This window comes from Xiphophorus couchianus, chromosome 12 (assembly GCF_001444195.1).
Source record: "Xiphophorus couchianus chromosome 12, X_couchianus-1.0, whole genome shotgun sequence".
Lineage (NCBI taxonomy): Eukaryota > Metazoa > Chordata > Actinopteri > Cyprinodontiformes > Poeciliidae > Xiphophorus > Xiphophorus couchianus.
Genome location: NC_040239.1, coordinates 5,221,460 through 5,244,346, shown reverse-complemented (window position 1 = coordinate 5,244,346; position 22,887 = coordinate 5,221,460). Strand labels below are relative to the sequence as shown.

The window sequence follows — 22,887 nt, the reverse complement described above, 5'->3', positions numbered from 1 at the left end:
TGGATTCATTTAAAGAATGTTATTTGAGTTTTAAAAAAAAGTTATGTTTAATATGCAATCTGGCTGCAAGCTGCTTGTTTCTTCTTTAATTTCTTGTTTGCAATGGAAAAACATCAGGAAGGAGAAAAGATGCTGCCTTCAAGCTTCATTGTCATCTTAAAGGTTAACAACGGGCAGTTGGCGCATGGAGGAGAAACAGAGCTCTCATGTTGCAAAAAAACTTCAAAGTGCAGCAGGCCAGGTTATTTCAATTAGTTTTTGACTTGAACCCTAAGCTGGACCCCCACCTATCATTGCCAGGGATCAGCCACAAGGGACCCTGTCACCGTTTCCTTTGACTGCACTGAGTATTTTGTTTTGTTCAAAGTAGAAGATGGGACGGAGAGGTAAAGTGATAGGACTGTCTTCCTGACGGGGCGTGCTGCTGTACCCGGCCGTGCGTGCCTGCCTGTAGGCTTGTAGAGGGATGATTCCTTTATCCCTGCATGAGCTCTAAACAGTAGTGTGCACCCACACACAGTGTACATACCACATGTCAAACACAGTATTATTTATTGCCTTGCTGTTTTCAAGTGTTTATAGAAACTTTTGCTCCATCATTATTTTCATGCAAATATGAAACAGAACAAAGATTCACAAACAAAGTGTCGATACGGTGTAATAGGCTGACCTTTATGTAACACTGGGGGAGTTTTTTTTTTCTCTCCCTCCCTCAGTCACTCAGCAAACTCTTCGTTTGACTGAAGCATTTGAGGCCACACAAACCCTGTGTACAAGTTCAAAGTTGTTCAACCGAAAAACGATTGGGTTCGCTACACAGTTGACATGAGCAAGAACACATCTGGTCCCATTTTAAACCAGCAGGGAGAACGGAGTGTTGATGGTGAAGATGATATCGCCTTGTAGTATTTATACAACTTTCTTTCTTGACAAAATCAACCGTTTGGCCATGCAAATCTGTGATATGAAAACTTTTTTCTCTTGTTTTTCCTCCTCACTTTGGTTGCCACAGTTGTCACCCCACGCACCATTTGCCACAACCTGGAGTTTCTCCAGACTAAACATGGGAGAAAACATGAGGCCAAGCAGCATGCCTGAAAGTTAATGCCTCAGGCTTTTCTGATAACATCAATGGGTCAAAAGAACAAAAAAACAACAACATCCAAATGGGCAAATGAGTTTCATGTTAGTTCCAACTGCTGAGTTCAAAACAGAACGATCCTCCATAATCCAAGAGGGCGTTGAAGGTTAATCAAGTCTGTGTTTGGGTCACCATCTCCAGAGGTTCCTGTTTTCTCTCTCTGAAAATACAAATAAAAACGTGAAAGAATCAGACATCTTACAAACAAATAAAAGCCACAACTTAAGACTGTTCACACTAATACAAACAGGTTGTTGCAGCTTTGTTACGTTTTTCTCCTCTTGGGTTTTTCAGTTGACTTATACAAGATATGTCATATTCAAAATGAAAAGATTCAAAAGGTGGATTCACTTTTGAAAAACATTGTACTTGTAATGATTGGTGCAGTTTGACTAAATCTATACATTTGAATGTTTACACAGAAAGACCTGCTGGAGAGTTAGCTTCGCTTTAAAAGGGCAGTATTATTTAAAATCTGCTTTCTTACCTTTAAATCATACTAAAATGTTATTCCCTCATCAAAAAACAAACATGAAGTGTTGCTTTGATTATTTTTCATGCATGTTTGAGAAATCCTTTAATCTCCAGAGCAACCATTCAGCTGTGTAAAATGCTACTTATAGCTGCAGTTTCCACATTTTGTAGCTTATGCCACACAGAGCAGCCTCCCCCATGAATCTCCCACTCAGACCCTTCAGACTAGCTAGATGCCATTAGCAAACATCTCATTATACAAGTTACTTCTCAGTGCAATGCTGGTAAAAACATTGTTAAAGAGTTAATAGAGGAACAATGTTGTGATGACTTCCTGAAGGCAGAATTTCAGAAAGAAAGTGACAGAGGCCCAATTTCAAGATATTAAATTATGAAGTCCAATTTTCTTAAGTCATATTTAATATAGTACTTTTATAACAACGGAAGAGAATATAGTTACTTAATTGTGCTATAAAATGACACTATGTGGCTGGAAAACACGTAATATGCCTATTTTTCACATTTTCTGTAAAACAAATCGAGGAAGAATCGAAAAAAAAAAAAATCCAGCCTAATTTGTCGGCTCTTCCCGACGCTTTTTGCCATCATTCTCTTTGGAGCCACTCTACAGATATTTAAATTTTAAGAAAACATTTCAATACTTGGAGATCAAAACCAATTAATCTAATGCATGATGAAAGTCTGGTAGACTTTCATCATGCCCAGATGAAAGTCTGCCAGAGCTTCATGTAAATACTTGGATTAAATGGGAGGGAGACATACTCACTCCAAATCTGCTGCTGCCCTCACTTTTCGATTCATTTTGAACCTTTTTCCACAAACACACAAAGCCCCCTCCATCAACCTTTTGATGTGTCATTAAGCTAAATAGGAGGAGACATGATGGAAGAGTCACACACACAAAAAAAAACACAGTATCACTTCATGGTGCAGTGACTTTTATCCTCCTGTGGTGAGCTGCCACTCCGCCTGTTAAAACCTGCTAAGTAACCCTAGACGTGGAAAGTACCCCTGGAAGTCTGAGACACAAGGAGCACGTGGACAGGAGGCCTTCACCATCTACCTGTTTGGCACACATACACACCCCAACACACACATAGTTGTGAAGTATCAGTGCAGCTTTCCTCCAGACACGCAACCCAGACAAGATCTGAAATACAGTAAGACCCCCTGCTACTTACATCCTGCTCTGCTTCTGTTGTTGCAGAGAAGTCAATCTGTCTGCACTTGTTTGAAGAGCTCATGCATGTCAGCTAACCGCTCACTCAGAGACCATATCAGATGTCTCTGGTCACATTTTGACAACTGTAGGTGTAGCGTTTTCTGGCTAAGAGTGTCTCAGGACTCTGATGCAAGCCTGAGCATCTCCAAGGTTTCAGACACTTCTCGCCTTACACCTGGCCTCCTGTGATCCAGGCATCAAGAAGGGGGCAGGTGGGTTTGCCTTTTGCCCCCTTGACCCCAAAAACAAAGCAGTTTCAATTGAGCGCCCGCTTCAAGAGCTGCTGACAGTGTGAGGAGGCCTCCTAACTTTGAACATTTGTCATTTTTTTCTTCTCTGCCGCTAGTTATAAAGAGGGAAAGCCCAAATGAAGTCAGTGAACTCATAAAACAAGCCTTTAATTTGTTTGTATTTGCCCAGGAGCTACCACTACTATTGGCCTCTTGCTCCTCTGGACTGCAGTCATAAATATAATCCCACAGGCTATCTGGTTTGATCAGATCAGAAAGAAAATTTACGAGCAAAATTTAGGAGGCCCAATTTGTTGGATATGAAATGAGCAGGTGGGGTTCATCATTGTCTTTGTACGTTTCTGCTTGCACAGCAAAAAGGTGTGCTGGAGCGGAATGGGAGGGTAGGAAGACGTCTCGCCATGTACCAGTTTTCATAAGATAACAAGTCGCTCTCACTTTGAACGTATACAGCCGAATGAAAGATATATAGCTGTCTATAGCTGAAACACGCCATCCTTTGTGACTTCACAGCTCATTAAAGTTGTGAAACTATGCAGTGATGGTTCATATATATATAGAGAGAGACAAATAATTAAGTCATATGAAAGTAGATTCAACTTTAATTTTAGAAAAGTATGAAAATTTTGTGTTATTTTTTTTTTATATCCAACTAAACCAAGAGTGACAATAAGCCAAGATGAACCGAATGCAATGGCTTTTGTTCATTTTGCAGGGTTAAGATTGTGATTATAATCATTATGTTCAGGACTAATTCCATCTGGTTTTGTTGTTTGTTTCTTTTTGTGCTATTAGATCTCGCCAGATTTTTCCATTAATCATTTTTTGGGGTTGCTGTATTAGTTCATTCATTTGTGCATTTTTCTTTATCTTTGTCAGTTTGTTGGATTCCACTTTTGTGTCCCAGAGTCTTGAGGGTTATCAAATTTTTGTGTTCTCTTTAGTTAGCCATGGTTTTCACTCTGCAGCTGTTCCTTAGATGCTGAGAATTTTTTCTATTGTTAAATCATGAACTCTAACCTTAAAATGAGGCAAGTGAAACCCAAAGTTGCTTTTTTGATCTCAATTATCCATAACAGATGTTTTTATCTATAGAGTTTAGCCAGAAAAAATAATTTGTACCCTTTTCCCTGGTTTTTGCTTTAATAACAAAAGCAGAAATTTTATTTCCGTTGTTAGAGATTATCTTTGTCTTGAATAGTTGAAAGTTTGCTCATCTGAAAAATATCAAAAAGCGAAAGAATGTTTTTTGCAGCAGTGTTCTGAAGTAACATTTTAAAATAAACCATAAAACTAACCTAAGTCTCTAATCAAAATTTTGATTTTAGTGGCCTTTTTTGTGCAGTGATTAGACATAAAAAAGGTCAAGAAATCCCAAACCAGAAGTTGCATATTGACCTGCGTATCACTGTGTGCGTATTACTGAGGGCAAAAGGTGACTGTGGATCTTGTCTAGAGTAATGTTTATATATTGTTTGTAAGGCTACATTTTAGAGCAATAGCACAGAGACAGATTTTTGTCTTTTTTTATTTGGGGGGGGGGGGGGGGGGGGGGGGTGGTTTAAAACCTACCTGGTTTGCTTTCTGTTGTGTAGTTTTATTGTTATTACCATGGTGACCAATGCTGAGAAGGATCCAAAAGCCCCAAGAAACAACCCCACTTTATCATCTGTAAAAAACAAAACGTTGATATTAGTAACTGTTGTTCATCCTGCATGACTGAAAAACAAATAAATTAAATAAAAACACTTAAAGGGCCACCAGGAAAGCACCTACTGGAGATTTACAGGAAAAGGGATGCTGAGTAATGGCTGCAGGGTAAAATCCATCATGTAAATTAATTAGTAAGTCTAACACAGGTTAATCATTGTACGATGAGAGATGGATTGAAAGTGCTGCCAACAGTCCACAACACCCCAGCAATATTTAGTTTGATTCCTAAAGTTTCAAGGATTACTGGGAAGTTTAAGGTGAAGCATCCTCCCGCTTTGTATTTTTATTTTCTTACATTTCTTGTCGTTTTATAACTTGTTGTAGTTGCAGAAGTGGACATGCGTACGGTTAAGGCATGTTTGGGTTTTTGTAATTTTCTGATTTATAGTTGTTGCATGTTGTCTTGTCTTTCCCATTTTGCAGTTAAGTGATCAGGAAATGACAGGATCAACATTCTCATCTACTTTGCCACTGATGCATTTTTAAAATGTGTATTTCTATATTTTTCTATTTATTTGTAAAATTGCTATAGTATGCAATATTTGTAGCATGAAAGATTTTGCTGAAAGCAATTATTTATTTAAGATGCCATTTCTTTTTCTAATTTTAAACCATACCAACTGCAGGGTTGATTTCTTGAAACTGTTCTATGTGAGATTATGTTGCTGCAATAAAAACTTAAAACTTTTTATGCGTTAAAGGCAATAGTTGTGAAAGCCAGTGTGGTGTATTTATCTTTCCTTAATATACCTTCCCTTTTCAAGAATGCAGGACTAAACGAAGCTATTATTGTTACACTGTGAACTTTAATGCTGACTGAGTGATTACTCAATGCACCACAGGAATTAAGCTAATAATTACACCAAACAGTCTTTCTGTCAAACACCGCCCTCTCTGCCCAGACCAGTTAGCTAGCTAAGATTACAAACGTTTTTTGTTTTTTTTTCCACTCAGAAACATTGCCAAGAAGCAAGTTAGATCCCACCTTACTTCCAAGTAACCCTGTGTACTCCCTGAAACGGTTTGAACCAGCTTTTGCCCATTTTTCTACATCACAAACAAATCCAGCAAGTAGACTTTAATAAAACATAACACACAGTGCTCAGCATTAAAAATAGATGTTTGCACCTGATATATTTTAGCAAAGAATCATTACTGATCAGTATGTCCTGATAGTAATAAAATAAAATAACCAGTCATCACTCATTTTCATCATTTCTGTTGTACTAAAGCCATGAATCAGCGCTCCAGTTACAACAGGAAGTAATCTAATTTCCCTGAATGAGAAATATATATAGTGCATATTAATTACTGACCCATTCAGGCCATAGATTAGAATATGTTTGATAATAACATTTATTACTAGATCTGCTTATTTTCAGGAGCTGATTATTTAAATTTAAATTGAGAGCAATTACATTTTTTTATCTTCCCAAAACCATAACTAACTTGGTGCAAAAGATCTGTTTTTTTTATCTCCAGCTTATCAGATTTACATTTAAAGAGTTTTCTCAGGTGAAACATAAAACAATCTATCAGATTTCATGAAGGTAAAACCCAGCTATGCAAAAGAGAGTCATGTGTATCTGTGATAGATACCAGGAGATTAAAATAAAACTAAATGCTAAGTTTGAAGGATTCTCCCAGAACTGTTCTTCACATATGTTGCTACTTCTTAAACAAAAGTATTTAAAAAGGTTTTGTCATCTGTCAATGTACTGAGACTGATTAGAGGTAATTAGAGAATAATAAGAGAAAAAACTGATTTACATCACAATAAAAATGCAGGCTGGTAATATGGAAAACAATAATCTGAAATACAAGTTCACACAAAACAAATCCTAGAAGTTTCTAAATGAGCCAGTTTTGCTAAAAAAGATATCAATAAATTTATAAATTTTGACCAATCTGGTGATTCCTGAAGATTTTGGCACTAATCTTACAAGATGCATCAGATATTAATGGACTTTCTGCATGTGGAGAACTGACATCATCTTAACATCCGGCTTTTTCCTCCTGGCTACGTTCAAAGTTATTCCATTACTCATGTGAGACATCACTGATCATATTATGCAGGTTAAAACTGAAATATCTGTGTTTCAGTCTCATGTCATGGATTCAGGAACATGAACAGCATTCAGAAAACCCACATATGAATTAAATCATACTCAGGTATTCATATTGTTGTCAATAGGCGCAATAGGTCAAACATTTGCAATTGATGCACAACATTTGCTTGTACATGTTATGGTATTAAACTCTGGAAACATTCCTGTCTGGGGCCTGACTTTCTGACTGCAGACAAGGTTGATCTTGTCCATGGACAATCCTCAGCTGTACCACAACAATTTACTCTCTGGAAGATCCAAAAACATCTGGGGCCTCACGCATAAAGCGTGCCGCACCAAAATGTACGCCGCCATATTTTACGTACAAGTCGGCATGTATAAAAATTAACTTTGCGTCAGAGTTTGCGTAAATATACGCATACGCTGGCGTGAAAATGTGCAGCAGCCACGCAAACTTTTTCTGTGAACAATATCAAACTACAAAGCGTCAAAACCCACCTAAATACACTGAAATCTGATTACATTCAGTTACTTAGACCAAGAAGCATCAAACCCGATGTTTTGTTCATGGTTTTAATATTTTATTGTTTAAACGTAAACGATGAAACTGAACCGCAATCGTTGTAATCTGTTGATGACAATGACAAATAAATCTCATCTTATCTTATCTATCCTCAGACAATAAGCCAACACGCAGACAAAATAAAGAAAATAAAAGGGTGTGAAAATCTCACTAGAATGTAAATAGTACTTTTTCTCAGTTTTTGTCTCATAAAGATGTAACGCATCCGCATCTGAATGTATTTAAGGGTGACGACAGGGCGGACCAGCAGCTGCGCTCCATTTCCCGCAAATTAGGATTTATAAAGGAAAGGTGCGCAGTCACGTGCGCGCGCACTGCTTTATGCATCCGATTTTGTTTTTGTTTTTTTGTGCGCCGCACTTTTCTAAATTTTTCTGTACGCCATATTTTAGTGTGAAAACTGCGCAATCTTTTATGCATGAGGCCCCTGAACTTTTTAATGTTGTATTGCTATTATATTAATCATTGCCTCAAATTCAGGCTGGAGGAATCCAACCACCCCTCCCAGCAAGAGGGGCTAATTTAACTTCACTTATCATTAATCAAAGGCAACTCTAAACAAACGCATTTATAACTTTGAAGTGAAGAAATTCAGTGTTTCAGCATTTTTGCAGTTTTCTGGAAGTTTCTTCCAGATTAGTTGAGGATGAAAACTGAATGCTGCTTCTCCATATTTGCTCCTGACTCTGGTTCAAGACTCTGACCTGAACTTTGACTGATGGAGTAATCAAAGAATTTACAGAGAAACACATGAATGATCGTTTCAGGATCTTGTTGGGACATTAGTCCTTTAATCCTGGAAATGTTCTTCAGATAATAGACTGACTTGTAATTGTTTTTATGTGTCTCTCAAGGTTCAAGTCGGACTTCAATCACCACACCCAGATTCCAGGCCTGGTCATTAGCTTCACTAGTATCTGCATAGTTACTATAACTAATCTTACTGCTTGTTATGGTCTGAGATAGCACAAACATGAATATATTTAATAGGAGAATGAAAAAAAAGAAAACAATATGCATAATACATGATTCCAAACTGTCGATATGAAACTGCAAGTAATGATAATAATTTACAGCATTTATCTTCCAGGATATTTGAAAGACATGCATATTTGTGCTCTTCCCAGGCTCCCCAAGAGATGAGAGAGATGAGAAGTAAAGCTGATTTTTCTCTCTCTGGTAACAGTTCATCTGTACACAGAGCTACACCTGAGGTGGATCTCACCCTGCATGACTTATTTTCATTAATGCAACTATCCTTGGAATTTGAAACAGGTTAAGTGGAGACATCAGTCAAACAACTCTCTTTATAAAGCGCTTAACAAATCCAACTCCAACAAGAAAAAAGAAAACAACACAAAGTCAACAAAAACAAGATTCTGCACCTGCCCTCACTCGTTGGACTAAGGTTCATCCTCAGACATGTCACAGAGACGCATCAATAAAACGCTAACTTGCAGCAGCAGCCGTGGAAAATCAAGAAAATGAATAAATAAAAACAAAGTTGAATTAATTTTCTGAAGCAGAGATTTTGCTTTCACTGACAAGCAAAATGACGTGACTGAAGTAACATGACTAGTTTTAGAGTCACTTGATATCCTTGGTTGGTATTTCAAACAAAGCTTCTTTTCCATAAAAGTGCGGTGATTCATCACTGGAAGCAGAATAATTATTGAAAATACAGAGAGGCTTTGTTTTGAACCATTTGTACCCGACTGGCAGACCATTTTATTTCTATATATACAGCTGAAACTAGAAGTTTACATACATTTAAAACCATTTGGAAATGAAAATAGATAGTAGAACTATACTTCAAAAGAAAAAGTCAGGTAGTTCTGACAAAGACACAAACCAAGCTTTTTAAGTTTTAGTCAAAAACAATTTTTATAAATATATATATAAATGTGCTTCCACCTTGCAATACACTATTTTGCATTGTCCCATCACATAAAAGCTCAATAAAAACATTTTGAAATGTATGCCTCGAATGCAAAGAAAGGTTAAAATCTTTTTCTTCTTTTTTCAGTAAAACACTTCAGAGCCTACAAATACTTTTGCAAGAGCCTTTTTGTCCACTTTCAAGGATTATGCTGCGACAATCAAAACTCATTCATTGTGCCCAGTTGTCTGTCCGCTTTCCACTTCACCTATGGTGAAAACAGAGGTTGACAAAAAGGAGTATAAACCTTAATGGATTTTGTCACAGTGTTTTGAGTTGATGTGTGATGATACCGACATAAATGCAAACAGGATTCTGTTGAAGAGTTTCTCTTCTAAATGCTTCAGAAACCGAAATAAAGGTCATTCATAGTTTCAGACTAACTTTCTGAATAGGAGAAGATTTATTGAAAATTCCTATGTAAGAAAACACTGATTACAGTGATCACTGACAACAGGAGTGACAAAAATACATAAAATAAATAAGCTGCAATGACAAGGTTGGAAATGCTATGCAATCATATGGGCTAATTGATATGCTAACTGGAACGTGATGTCCTGATCTACATAGTTTTTAAACTTAATTTCACTGAAACATTATAAGAGAAAAGAAACCCTAAGTTCAAGTAGAGGCTGTGAATTTAGTTCACAATGTTGACTATAAAAGTGAATTAATTTAACTTCTCCAAACTAAGACATCTTCTGGGAATGTGAACTTGCACAACACTGCTTGGACTCACTGTCAACTCTTCTGACAGGCAGCAGCGGCTCATTAAAGTGACTGAGAAGGAGTCAAACTGGAAGTGGTGGTATTTATTGTTCAATGGCACGTCCTTTTCAACTTAATTACGACTTCTTTTGAGCCTACACATCGTGCCGCAGTGATTCATATGAGGGAAGGAGGGAGGAGGAGGGCTGCTGCTGCTCAGTCTGTATTTAGCGTTGTTTACTTGGCTGGAGGTCACATCTGAACGGTGGAGGAAGAGGAAACAGCTCCCGCAACACCTGCCACTGAGCTCCTCAGGCCATGTTGACAGTCGTTAGCTCCGATTTGTGTAATGAGAGCCATAGAGCGAGAGCAATCATTGTCACATACTGTAGTTAAAAACGTCTGCCATTGTCTGTTAATAGGAGTAAACTCAGTTATCCTTGGAGAATTTTTTGTAATCACGCAACTGTCTTGGTGTAGACGCATGCAGTTAAACTAAGATGAGTATTTATTGGTGAAGAGCACTTCATGAACGTAGTAATTAGACAAATGAGTCCAACTTTGATGGGAATCAAATGTAGGCAATTTCAAGTTTTATCCAATGTATAGCAAGAACATAAAATAAAAAAATAACTTGGAATAAAGACACACACAAATAAAAACAAAAGAATCTGAGAAATACTATCATCTGCTGGCCAGATTGAAAAACTACACCAGCGCTCTGAGAGTTTATGGTCAGGGTGAGGACTAAAAAGCCATTTCAGGGACCCAGATGTTTCTAATCCACCAACACAGAGGCAATCCAAGCTCCAAAGCATTTAGTTTAGTTCAGGGGTGTCCAAAGTGTGGCTCGGGCGCAATTTGAGGCCCTGGAACAATTTCATGTGGCCCCCGACTGCAGTACAAGAAGAAGGAGGGTGGGTACTTTTGTCATTTTATTTTAGCTTGAGTATTCCAATTACAAATTTAATACTTTAATGGAAAATGTTAGGCACAATGTCTTTTTCTTTTATTTTCATAGTAAGAAGATATATAAACATCCAGTGACTTTTTACTCAAAAAACAAAAAAAACACCAAAGCATTAAAAGGTTTTTAATGCTGTAATTAAAGTTGTAATTTTTTTTTTTTTTTGCTGGGAATAAACCAAAACAAAAAACAAACAAAAAAACGGACAAAAAGATGACAAAAATTTTTCCTACTTTGTTTTATTAAAAAAACATTGCATGTCCAATTTATTGCATAGCAGATAAAAAAGTTTGGCCAGTGCTGGCTTATTTGCCAGGTGTGGTGTGGTTATGTTGATGTGTGCCTGTCTCTAATTGATTCAAAATGCTGCAGCACAACTTCAGACAAGAAAGCTCTATTCATTGCAAAAGTAGAGACTATTGTAAAAGTTTAGTCTTGATGAGACGGAGGTCTTTCAAAGTCTAGCAAAATAAGGAAAGTCTTCAGTTTAGCAATAACCCTTAGTTGGAAAAGTTAGTTTTGGAAAATGTGTTCAGTTTTAGTTTTTCAAATCAAGATGTGTTTTCAAATTATAAAATCTCAGGTTTTGCTAAAGGCATTTTGAAAGTGTCCAGAGGCTCAAGAGTAAACGAGGTTAGCTTTGTTTGTTTACTTTGAGAAAATTCAGCGCTATCCAAGGCTGGGGACATTCCTATTAAGATTTTTTTTAAATCACAATTGTCCACACAGCAGTGAAATGACATTGCATGCTTATTTAGGATGGAACTATGGAAGATAATTAAGAGAAGAAAAGTTGACCAAGAATGGAGCCCTGTGGAACTCCACTGAGGAACGCTGAGGTAATAAATGAGTGTATCAGTGAAGCTGTAGTCTTTCAATTTAGTTTAAAAATGATCTGGTTTCTAAAATGGTTCTTGACTGCAATGTTGTGCAGTCACTGTATTCAAAAGTTGGTCTCAAATCAGGGTTTTTACCCAAATTTACCTGTAATACAGTAGGGCTGCTCCCCTGTCCATGTCCCCTCCTTCAGACAGGTGCGCTCTGTTGACCTGTACAGTATGTAGCCTTCATTGCAGGTGAAGCCCAGGGTTTTCCCCTGCAGGTAATGTGTTCCATTCTTCTTCCCATTCCTGGGTGCGGGAAGCCAGCCACATGATACCACTAAGGAGCAACAATATGTCAAGAAGTCATCAGCCAGTGACAAGAAGCGAATATTTAAAGAACTGATGCTTCTTTTCTATGATGTGACAATGACTGTGTTCACCTTACAAAAGCAAGTAATGCCATTTCAAATATTGCTATTTATCTTTTACCAACAAGAAAAAGAAAAACATTATTACTGACAAGTAATATTTGACCAATTGAGTTAGAAATAAAATACAAACAACTGTTTATCTCTTGCTTTTGCCCATGAGCTGAAGGAAATTAAAGATAGTCAGACAATGATCTTGTGACATGTGGTACCTGGCTTCAGGGCTTCCATTAAGGCCTGATGATGTTGATGGGCCCTGAGTGTGGCGTTTCCCACCGCCAGGCTCCGAGAGATAAGGGTATCATGTATACAGAACTGCGCCCCTTCTCCCAAACACATCGACAACATGTCTGCTGCCAAGGGGTCATCAGGTTTCAGAGGCAGAGAAAAGGCCGGAACAAAAGCAGGGTCGTGGCTTAATGGAAAAAAATATGAATCCAAAAGGTAGTGGGAGTCATAGGTGAAAAGGGAAGACATGTTTGATATGTTCCCTGGAGGGAAAAAAATGAACAATATCAGTGAGGTTCTTTGCGATTTTTGGTTACTGAAACAAATTGCGGGTTTTAGACTACAACCAACTTCTAAGGAAAAACATGAACGTACAATTTCGCAGTTAAAGTATTGGAAGTAAATAGGGTGAACTGAATCACTGTTTATCCTAAATGGAACTATGCCTTTGCAGCATAAACAAATAATAGTAATTAGTTAGTATAAAGGATTACTGTGGTTAATTATTATGTTGGGTTGAGGCTAAGCAAAGGCAATGTAACTGAAACCAGCCATAATCTGAAAAGATTAGCAACATTTGCTTGGGTCTTTTATTGGTCGCTTTGGTAAAGATGTGTAAAAATCCTGAAAATAAATTAATGCTTCGTTGTAGAATAACCGAAAAGTAAAAAAAGAGTTTTACAATTCTCTGCTTTGGAGATTTTGTTTTTCTCCTTTTTTCTCCCCATATATGGTGGTGAGAAAAACTCAAATCATCATCAAGTCTTGCTTTGCAGTTTAAAATGTTTTAATGTACTGTAGATAAAGGCAAGTTTACCTATTTTTCTGTCAACGTTACGTGACTTTTACAGATCAGCACACAAATGAAATATTTTTTGGTTACCTCTTCCATGACCAACACTTTTGGATCATGTTTTTCTTTTACAATACCAGGTGTAATTCAACATTAAACTCATTTAACAAGTAAAATATGTCAAATAGAGTAAAAGTTGCTCAAGAACAGTGCCGTGAGCTACACCTCTCTGAAAAACGACAATAAAACAGACAAACAGAAGGAATTAAACAATAATCTGGTTTCTCTGCTTTCTTTTGTTGTGTCTAAGTTTTTATCAATAATTTAATACAGTCAAATCACAGAATTGCTGAACAGCTCCATTATTTGAAATTCCTATTTTTTAGTTTCCATGTTACTTTACAGAGATGAATATTTGTGTTCAGTCTGATTGTTGGGGGATGCAAGTTCAATAGTTCCTAACACTCACATTCAGCTCCAAAGGTAAAGATTTCCTCCAGTGTGGCGTTAGATGATATGACCTCTCCTGACCGGGTCATTAAGTCATCGGACGGATCAGAGTTCATCCGACCAAGGAGACCCAGGGTGAGGTTGGAAAACTCCACTAGAAGCAGGACGGTAGCCGTCATGGTGGCATCATACAGACGGAGCTCCACAGCAGCACCAGAGGAAAAGATTACCGTCACATTCTGAGGACTGGGAACAAATACAAAAACACCTAAAACAAAATAAGAGTCTGATTAAAATCTGGATACATAATTACTGAATTAGCATCTTAAATGTACAAACTAAACACCTGAAATGACTTAAATTTACAGCATGTTTGCTGATGAATAGCATAGATCAACAATATTGATCAGGCTACAGTAAGTAAGATTTGTAGACACGTGTACATTCTTGTCAAAATCCATCACTGACAGCTGGATTTGAAGCAGAAGTTGCTTCACACACAAATATATTTATGTAATATTTATCAAGCACAAGACTGAAGACAGAAGACAATCCATCATTACCAGTTATATTTTTATATAATTTATAAACTTATATCTTTATCTATAAGTTTTCTAAGTTTAGTCCAACTTTACTGCAAAACAGAGCAGGTAACTATTTAGCGCTGCAGCGCCACACTTGAAGAATCAGAGTGAAATATTGCCATCTGCTGGCAGGAGATAGGATTTACATCTCTTGGAGAGTTAATTGTCAGGGTTGGGAAATCAAACACAAAAATCCAATTAATCTTTGCCACTTATCAAAATTGGAAAGATGTGAGAGCATGGCATTCATTTAATGCAGATGTATGTTGATCTTTGTCATTCAGAAAGTAGCAGCAATAAAATAGTTACTCAGTAATCAGAAATAATCAGAAAGTTGTGACTTAAACAAATCAGAAATATGGATAAAAGCAGCAGGAAAACTGTAAGTGTTCATCACTGCAAGTCTTATTCCTAAAGCATAAGGTTTTATGCTTTAGAAAGTAAATGTTATTACTGCAACACCTTCCTGGTTCAGCAGGAGGTCAAAAATAAATTTTAAGCAGCCCACCTTGCAGATCCATCCATCTTTGCTCAGTAAAAGACAGAATCTTCTGGTTCCTCAGCACCTGAAGATGGTCGCCAGCAGTTCGTACCTCAATGACATCAGAGGAGTTCTCCTGCATGGCCACTGATGACAGCTGGGTAGCTCTGACTAAAGTCCCTTATTGGTAAACACAAATATCTTTTTTGATCTCGAATTAAACCAATGATTTATTGATGCTTGGATCTGGGTAATTTTAAATAATAAAGGGAATAATATTAAGTAATTCTGGTCATCTACAATCAATTAATACCATTTCATTTTCTTTTCTTAGAAAGAGTCCCATGAAGTTTCTGTTAAGCAGGGTGCTAACAAAAGGAGACAAATCATAGAGAAAATTCTGGAAACCAAGAATCTACCTCTAGGATTAACAGTATAATTCACATCCAGAGAAAGATAAAGTTTATAAAAGTATAGAGAGACAACTGGAATGACATATAGAGCTTTGGCATTAAACGTAGACTTACCATTCTTAAGTTTCAGCTGTTCTGTTCTGGCCTGAACACTCAGGTTTTTGTCTGTTGACAGCAACAGGTAATATTCTCCTCTGCCGCTGAAGGTGTAGCTGAGGCCGTCAAACGTTATAAAATGCAGATTCCCGAAAACAACACCTGCAAGACAGCAAGAAGTTAACACTGATAAACTTATAGTGACAATTTGGTACAAATACCCTCCCACCCCCCATCTCCAGCTTGCGTTGTGTGATATAATATTTTCCACTTATTGGCTCAGAGTTTAAATTTGTAACTCATTTACTCTTCCACGCTGATCTGGTTTTATTGGCTTCTCTTATGACCTTTTGTAGAAAATGTTTGGATAATATCAGAATCAGTCTGACTGAGACTAATCTTGTACAACAAGATTACAACAAAATAAAAAGTTAAATAGAAAAAAAAGTTGAGGAGCAAAAGGATTAAAGCTCACTGTGAGATAAAAAGTCACTGCTCTCTGACATTGTGCCATTCCATGATGACGTTGAGAACAAATACCACAGAAAAAAACATTTAAACAATGATTTATAACATGATGCAACCACATTAATTTCAAAGAGAAACTGCACTTTTTCCGACTCCTGCAACAATACCAGAGCATACAGATGGTTAAAGTTGAAATAATGTTGAAACATTGCTTTACTTTTTGTTTTTGATACATGGACTTAAGCAAAATTATGGTATAATCCACCAGTTAAGTTTAGCTGTAGTTTTAAAGTAGTTACTCTGTTGTTTATAGTTTAATAAGCTGAATGCTGGCTGCTGAATTAGCTGGCCTATTTGCTCAATTAGCCAGCCGGCACTCTTTACAGAATTGCCATTAGGAGAAATGTGTGTCCCTTATTTTGTTGCAGCACCATATCCGTTTTCTGTGATTGTAAATATATTCAAACAGCCAAGTTTGACTTTCTTGTAAGAAAGAAAAATGTTCATCTTCCTGTTTTTTAGCCAGCTGACAGTGAGAAAACTGGTCCCGCTCGCTCTTTTTTCTGGCATTTTATTTGAAAACTTCGACCCTCAGAAACAGTATGTAATGTAAGAATTTGTTTTTTCACATAAGCCACCATGCACTTCTGATTTGCTGAAGGTTCAACCTGCTTTGGGTGGCTGGTATCTGCGACATCCAGTGGAAGGCCGATGGTTTAGGTAGATGTGGCAGAGGTCGCTCCACAGGCAGCAGTAGCAGAAGCTCGTCACGTCGTAAAGCCAGTGGGAGAACCCAGGAACCCGAGGGGGCTCCCCGTATGGCGGCGAGCCCCAGACGTGAGCACGGTCCGGGGTGCTGCCACCAACCGAGTCCCCTGTCAGGACCAGAGCACCTGTGTTGTCATAGCAACACTGCTGCCCTGATCCATGACTTGAACTACAAATTTAAGAAAGAGATATTAGAGTTTCTCAGATTTAAAGGTTCTTCTGTGATTTTTTTTTTTTTTTGCGTCTCCCACCTGGCCTGAACGGCTCTGACACAGTGGACACTACCAGGGTGGTACGTACACACACTGCCCATCTCAATGTTACAGCTGTAATCAGTCTGACATTTAAAAAAAAGCATTGAAATTACACAAAATAACACTAATGTCTTTATGTTTTCAAAGCAAAGCTATCAAGATAAGTAAAATGTAGCTAAATCTTTTTGTGTTGCAAGAGATTAGACAAAATAATCACATTTTATTGCTATGGAAGAGGATTAGGACTCCTGGGGGGGGAAATCTGACATTTTTGTCAGAATTCTGTCTATTATCTCAAAAGATTGAGGTCAAAATTCAGAGGAAAAAGTCAGAATTTTCAGAGAAAATTAAAACTTCTGAGATTAAAGTAAGCATTTTGAGAGGGGGAAAAAAATGTAAAAATCCTGAAATTGACATCAAAATTCTGAAATTAAAAACAGAATTCAGAGAAAAATGACAGTCAAACTTCTGAGATTTTAGACAGAATTCTGAGAAGAAAAAGTTTTCTTATGCATCCTCGTCCATACATTGTTGTGTGTGGACTCACATGAAACCTTCCCGTGTCTGCACGGGCCTGAGCCAGGGAACAGGGACAGTCGATGAGCTCGTCCAGGAAGTCAGGCAGCTTCCTCTCCAGGTCATCCCATTGCAGACACTTCCTCTGTGCCCAGGCTGACGAATCGTCTCTGAAGGACTGCTCCAGGTGCCAGGCCAGAACATGGCCTCCACTCCACAGGGACTGTACGTTCCTGAGAAGAAGTCAGTTAAAAATTAGCATTTAAGAAAAAAAGTTCAAACTGTGGTTTAAACATTTAGTTCAAGGTTCTGGAAAACCAGAAATTAATTGGATACATTTTTGTATTTTATCAGATGAAAAAACACATTGTATTAATAATGATGTGAGAATATGTGACATTGTCTGTACTTTAGCAAAAACATCAAATATCAAACAATGAAACCAGTAAATGGTGGCATGTTTCATAATTATCCCATAAAATATTAGAACATGTAGAGAAATATTGGTAATTGCTGTAAACATCTTCTCCTGAATTTATGCAATGCACATACTAATATTTATTAATTTAGTTATGCAAGCTGTAATTCACACTGGAAAAAAAGAGAATGCAGCTCAAACTTTAAAAAATTTGTTAATTTGTTACACAGAATTAAGTTTGTCAAGCTTACTTTGTTTACATTTGTTTAACATGACAACTATATAAACTTAATATATTTACTTGGATAAACTTAATTTGATTACTTGTAACAAATTAATTCAATTGTTGTAAGTTGGATCATCTGTTTTCTTTTTTCAGTGCAGAGTAAGGTTCACTAGATTTTAGGTTTTAGACACATGCAGGTGGTTTTAAACCAACACTAGTAAATATGGTGGCACCACTGGTAAACAAAAAAACCTTTAAATAATTAATTTATAATTTATTGCAGTAGCATAATTTCACTCTGAAAAATGTAGAAGATTGAAACTTCAATTTGAGTCAATTTATCAAAATGACTTTAATCCCATGCTAACAAATAATTGTTAACAAAATCACAATCAAAAAAGTTATTAAACCCCTGATAACACTTTTAAAACCAATGTGACTAAAATCTATTTCAATTTGTTCTCCTTTTTCAGAAACGCCCAGCCATCTAAGAAAATAAACATTGTAAAACATATAACATTACACAAAGACCAAATTATAACATATTTAGAGCAATGCTACCAACAAGCTGTAATTTTGTAATTAAAAAACAACAACAACAAAAAAACAGTTTTTTCATAGTATTTTCCTAGTAACATAGTATTTTCCTATTCCAGTAATTGACAGTAATTAATTCAAATGCTTTTTCCACTTCACCCTTGTTAAAAGCATGGAGAAACATACGTGAAATTTAACAGCATTTGCAAATACACATACTGTCAAATGCAATACTGTCTAGAAGCTCGAGATGTGTTGTGGATACCTTTCTCCCTCTGATTTAGGACTGGCAGTTATTCGAATATTCCCCAATTCCCAAGTGGAAAACCTTTCTCTGGGTTGAGGAATGAAGCTGAAGTCACCTGTGTTGGAAATATTCCTGCCGAGAGAGTACAGGTAACTAATCTCTGCCTGCAGAGAGGACGACCCTGCAGGGCTCCTGCTGACCTCTCTGTAACCCCACAGCTCTACATTGACTCTCTCGGATTTGATTAAAGAGCTGTTCCAGGTCATCCTCAGCTGTCCGGCCATGTTCGGAGTGCCATAGTTCTGCCACAGTGTTGAATTCACAAGGGTGACTTCAAATGTGGGATCTGCTTTACTGGGATGGACTGACACAGAGAAACAGAGTTAATCAGTGAATAAAAACTCAAAAAAGAAAACATACTAATATTGTTGGAGCAGAGTACAGCTTATATTCATCTACAGCATTAATAATATGTAGGAAAGGATTCATAAAACTGTGCAAAGTGTTGCAAAATATATTAAACTCAGCAAGGAACATTGAAAAAAAATTTAAGTACATTTCTGCAAGATCCTATAAAAGTTTCATGAGATCCCCGTTTACTTTGTCCAAGATTTCAGACATTCTGCTCCTGAGCTTTGTAAAACCAAAAAGATACAACTCCTACTTGCAAGTGAAGTAGGAGGAAAGGAAACATAAAATACTTTTGCAAGATCTCACAAAAGTTTTGCAAGTCCCAAGTTATTTTTTGCAATGGTTATTGTAAAAATAATTGCATAAAAAAGCACTTGCAAAACATTCTGATTCTTAAGACCACAATCTAAAAGAGACGTACAAGAAAATCTTCGTAGGTTTTTTATTTTACCTGACAGAAACTCTCCAGATCTGTTGAAATCTGTACCATCTGTCGAAACATCAAACGATATCCAGCCCGTTTCATACAACAGAGGAGCTATGCAGTACGGATGACCTTCTTCATCAATAATCCCCTGCTGTTCAATTTCACCTTTGAACCTGCAACAATGTCAGACAAATTTGGATTTATTTGACCTTTTGACTGGTGTTGCAACACTTTTTGTTCCATTTCCATCTCAATTTGCCATCTGTAAACCGAAAACTCTTCAAAATATGTAGCTTTCTCATGAGTCAAACAGGATGTCAGTAAATTAAGTTTATGTTTAAAAGTTAAACATACAGCAAAAATGTGCAGCAACAAATTACAGCTTTTTTTACACTTAGAAAATGTACGTTTAAAAATTTTTTAAACATTCTTTAATCTTCTTTGATTACTAAACTCAGATTGCCTGAAATGTTCTAAAGAGCTTAAATTAAACTCCTTTAATTTAAGGCTTTATAAATTATTAGTCTGCAATGATTTTACAGGGTCCTGTAACTCTGATACATGTAACAGAATACTTAATAATAAGCGCATACAATTTAAGTGTTTATGGACTCAAACCTGCAGAGAAGTCGACCATCGGGAGGAAGAGTCAAACCGAGGATCCTAAGTGCTCTTCCTCCCAGCATGGAGCTGGAGTAAGGCAAGACCTGGAAGCAGGACTGGTTGACATCTGAACAGCAGTTTGTCAAAGTACTGCTGCACGCTAAACCTGATCAAAACATGCAAATAATCAGAACCCTTTCTGGAAATGAAGACCGGATTTGATCAAGTATAAATTCCTGCATCCATTTGTTTAATTAAGATAAATCCATGATTAAAAATACTTTCTGAAAAGTTTTCACATATAGCATAACATACCTGATGTTTTAGATGAGAAGAAAGTCAGAATTATCCAGAAAGAAAGGAGCTCTCTCATGTGTGAACCCATGCTTTGGTTTGGGAACACTGAGTAAACATTCATGGTCTTAACGAAGACTCCTACAGAGATGCAAAGTGTATCAAAGGTCATTCAAAGTAACAAACAATCCAGAACACGAGTCAAAGTTAATATTTTAGTAATGATTTATCAGATGTTAATTTTAAGCAGCGTTTAAGCAGGATTTGCTCCCTCTTTGTGTGCCAACACAAGACACACATTCTTTAAATTTCCAGAGATTTGCATGCATGTGATTGCAGTCACATTTTTAACTTTAGTTCAGCTGCAAAAACATTTACATTTCAATTCCAGCTTTGTGTCACTGGCTCTCAAACCAAGCTGTTAGATTTTAAGATAATTTTCCCACTTATTGCGTCTATCATATTTAAACAAAACATTAACAAAAGTTTGCAAGCATAAGGAAGTCTCATGCTTTCATATTTAATTCTTTATCTGAACCCAAACTAGAATTATGGAATTACATTAACTGATTTATCAAACTTTCTGGAAATGTTTGTTCCTGAAGCACATTAATCAAAATTTGGCTTGAATATTGAAGTTAGAGTAATACGTGAATTTCTAACCACATGTTCACTGTAGTTTAAATAGGTGTTTTTTACAACCATTTTCTGACTTGTGACTGTTACAACCCCTCCCAAGACCACTAAGGGTAAGTTCTGGCACTGGGTGTAACACACAAAAAAAAGTAACCTAAACAGTTGGTATCAGTAGCAAAATATAGTTTAATTTACAGTTCAAGTAAAATCTCAATCACATGAGACAACAAACACAGGGAAGCTTTAAGCTTCAGGGTCTCCAAGGCCAAAACAACAAACAAAACACCTCCCTTTTAATTATAAAATAAAGAAACATTTCTAGAAGAGAACTGAAAAAAAGTACAAAACCTGAACTCCCTGGCTAACCACAAAACAGGAGAAAACAGTTAAACAAAATGGCAGAAAACCCCTACCAGCTTCCACTGTGAATAGAAACAAAACTTTAGACACTTGATACTTCACAAATTGCTCACAGCAAAATCATTTAAGTCCCCACAAACAATCAGCTCACAGACAAGATCACGTCAGATCAAGGCCCAGGGAAAAAGAAGGGACCTGACATCCCTGGTTGTAGCTCCTTAAGGGGTGGCTGACGAGCTCCAACATATTGCACCTGTGGCAGCCAGGTAGAACTGAAACACGAAGAGAGCCCCTAGAGGTCAGTGACCATAATAGCGACAATAAGCACCTACTGTATATCCCTTATCTGAATAGCATGTCTTTTTGTCTTTCCCATTTTCAATGGTTACAAATTAGAAACATATAAACTGATATAAAAGCAAATATACAATATTGAAAATATTGAAAATCTTACTCAGTGTAGGAGAATTTACAGCTGTGTCAAAATGTATTCAAACTAAAACTTGAATTATTTAAAAAATAATAAACAAAAAACAAACAGTGCAAGTTAATGCCATCATAAAAGATTATTCAATTTTAGCAAACAAGTGCAGCAACACATTAGTTTTATACATTTATCACACATACTAAAAATTGTGGACTGCACTTTATTGGTCAATGTGATAGCCAAATCCATGGCCACACTCCTATGTCGGTAACTCTTTTACGCACAATTTATTTTTTCATACAAACACAACACTTTAGTTTCAATAAAAACGTTTATTAGTTGATTTGGATACATTTACTCTGTTTCTTAGCATGCACATTTAGTCACCATATGTATTTATATCAACTTAAAGTTAATTTTGTTTGCTTAAAATTAACTCTTTGTTTGTTTTTCTGCCGGTACTCACCTGCCTTGGAGTTGCCAAACAGAAGATGGGGCTCAGGGCTCAGCAGGCTTAAATGCTGATTGGACTGCACCACCAGTTCCTGCTGGCAGGGGGAATTTGTAATTACTTTGTTTAGATAAGTTTTGTATTTAAGTAAATATTAGTATTTAAAGCTTAATATTTTTGATTTTCATTTTTGGGTCTTTAGTGTAGCCAAACTTAGCTGTACTGTTATTTGTTTTTGTGGTGTTTGTAATTGTATTCTGTTTAGTTACCCTATTGTGTCTTAATTGGTCTGATCAGCCAGTGTATAAACCCATGTGGGTCATTTCTTTTGTAGGTTAGTTATGTTTGTTTGTGCAGCCAGTTAGTTTACTTTTTTTGTTGTTGCCTGAGTTCAGTTTTGTTTCTTTGACTTCTTTTATGAGCTCAGTTTATCTTTTGTCATTTATAATCTTTGGGTTA

The 22,887-nt window shown here is 36.8% G+C and overlaps 1 protein-coding gene across 2 annotated transcripts; it reads right to left on the bottom strand.

Annotated features, from left to right (window-relative positions):
- Nucleotides 1-533: 533 nt before the first annotated feature.
- Nucleotides 534-22,505, bottom strand: susd2 (sushi domain containing 2). 2 transcript variants are annotated; one of them, XM_028034606.1, is made up of 15 exons: nucleotides 21,604-22,505; nucleotides 20,576-20,695; nucleotides 20,276-20,426; nucleotides 19,682-19,830; nucleotides 18,838-19,183; nucleotides 17,423-17,624; nucleotides 16,873-16,958; nucleotides 16,522-16,790; nucleotides 15,404-15,547; nucleotides 14,904-15,056; nucleotides 13,831-14,079; nucleotides 12,553-12,831; nucleotides 12,073-12,249; nucleotides 4,682-4,778; nucleotides 534-1,301 (listed from the first exon to the last, which is right to left on the bottom strand). In XM_028034606.1, exons 2-15 carry the CDS (start codon nucleotides 20,676-20,678, stop codon nucleotides 1,253-1,255), a joined length of 2,454 nt encoding a protein of 817 aa, XP_027890407.1. In that variant the 5' UTR covers nucleotides 20,679-20,695; nucleotides 21,604-22,505; the 3' UTR covers nucleotides 534-1,252. The 2 variants fall into 2 exon arrangements, with proteins under 2 accessions (XP_027890407.1, XP_027890408.1); XM_028034607.1 differs by having other exon boundaries at nucleotides 21,664-22,504.
- Between the last annotated feature and the right edge of the window lie 382 nt (nucleotides 22,506-22,887).

Bases quoted from the DNA above. Each gene is read 5' to 3' on its own strand.
- susd2 (XM_028034606.1), bottom strand. From the start codon at position 20,678: ATGAATGTTTACTCAGTGTTCCCAAACCAAAGCATGGGTTCACACATG. The intron at 16,959-17,422 runs GTGAGTCCACAC...TTTAAATGTCAG, and splicing joins CAGACACGGGAAGGTTTCAT to ACTGATTACAGCTGTAACAT. The intron at 16,791-16,872 runs GTGGGAGACGCA...TTAAATTTGTAG, and splicing joins GTCAGAGCCGTTCAGGCCAG to TTCAAGTCATGGATCAGGGC.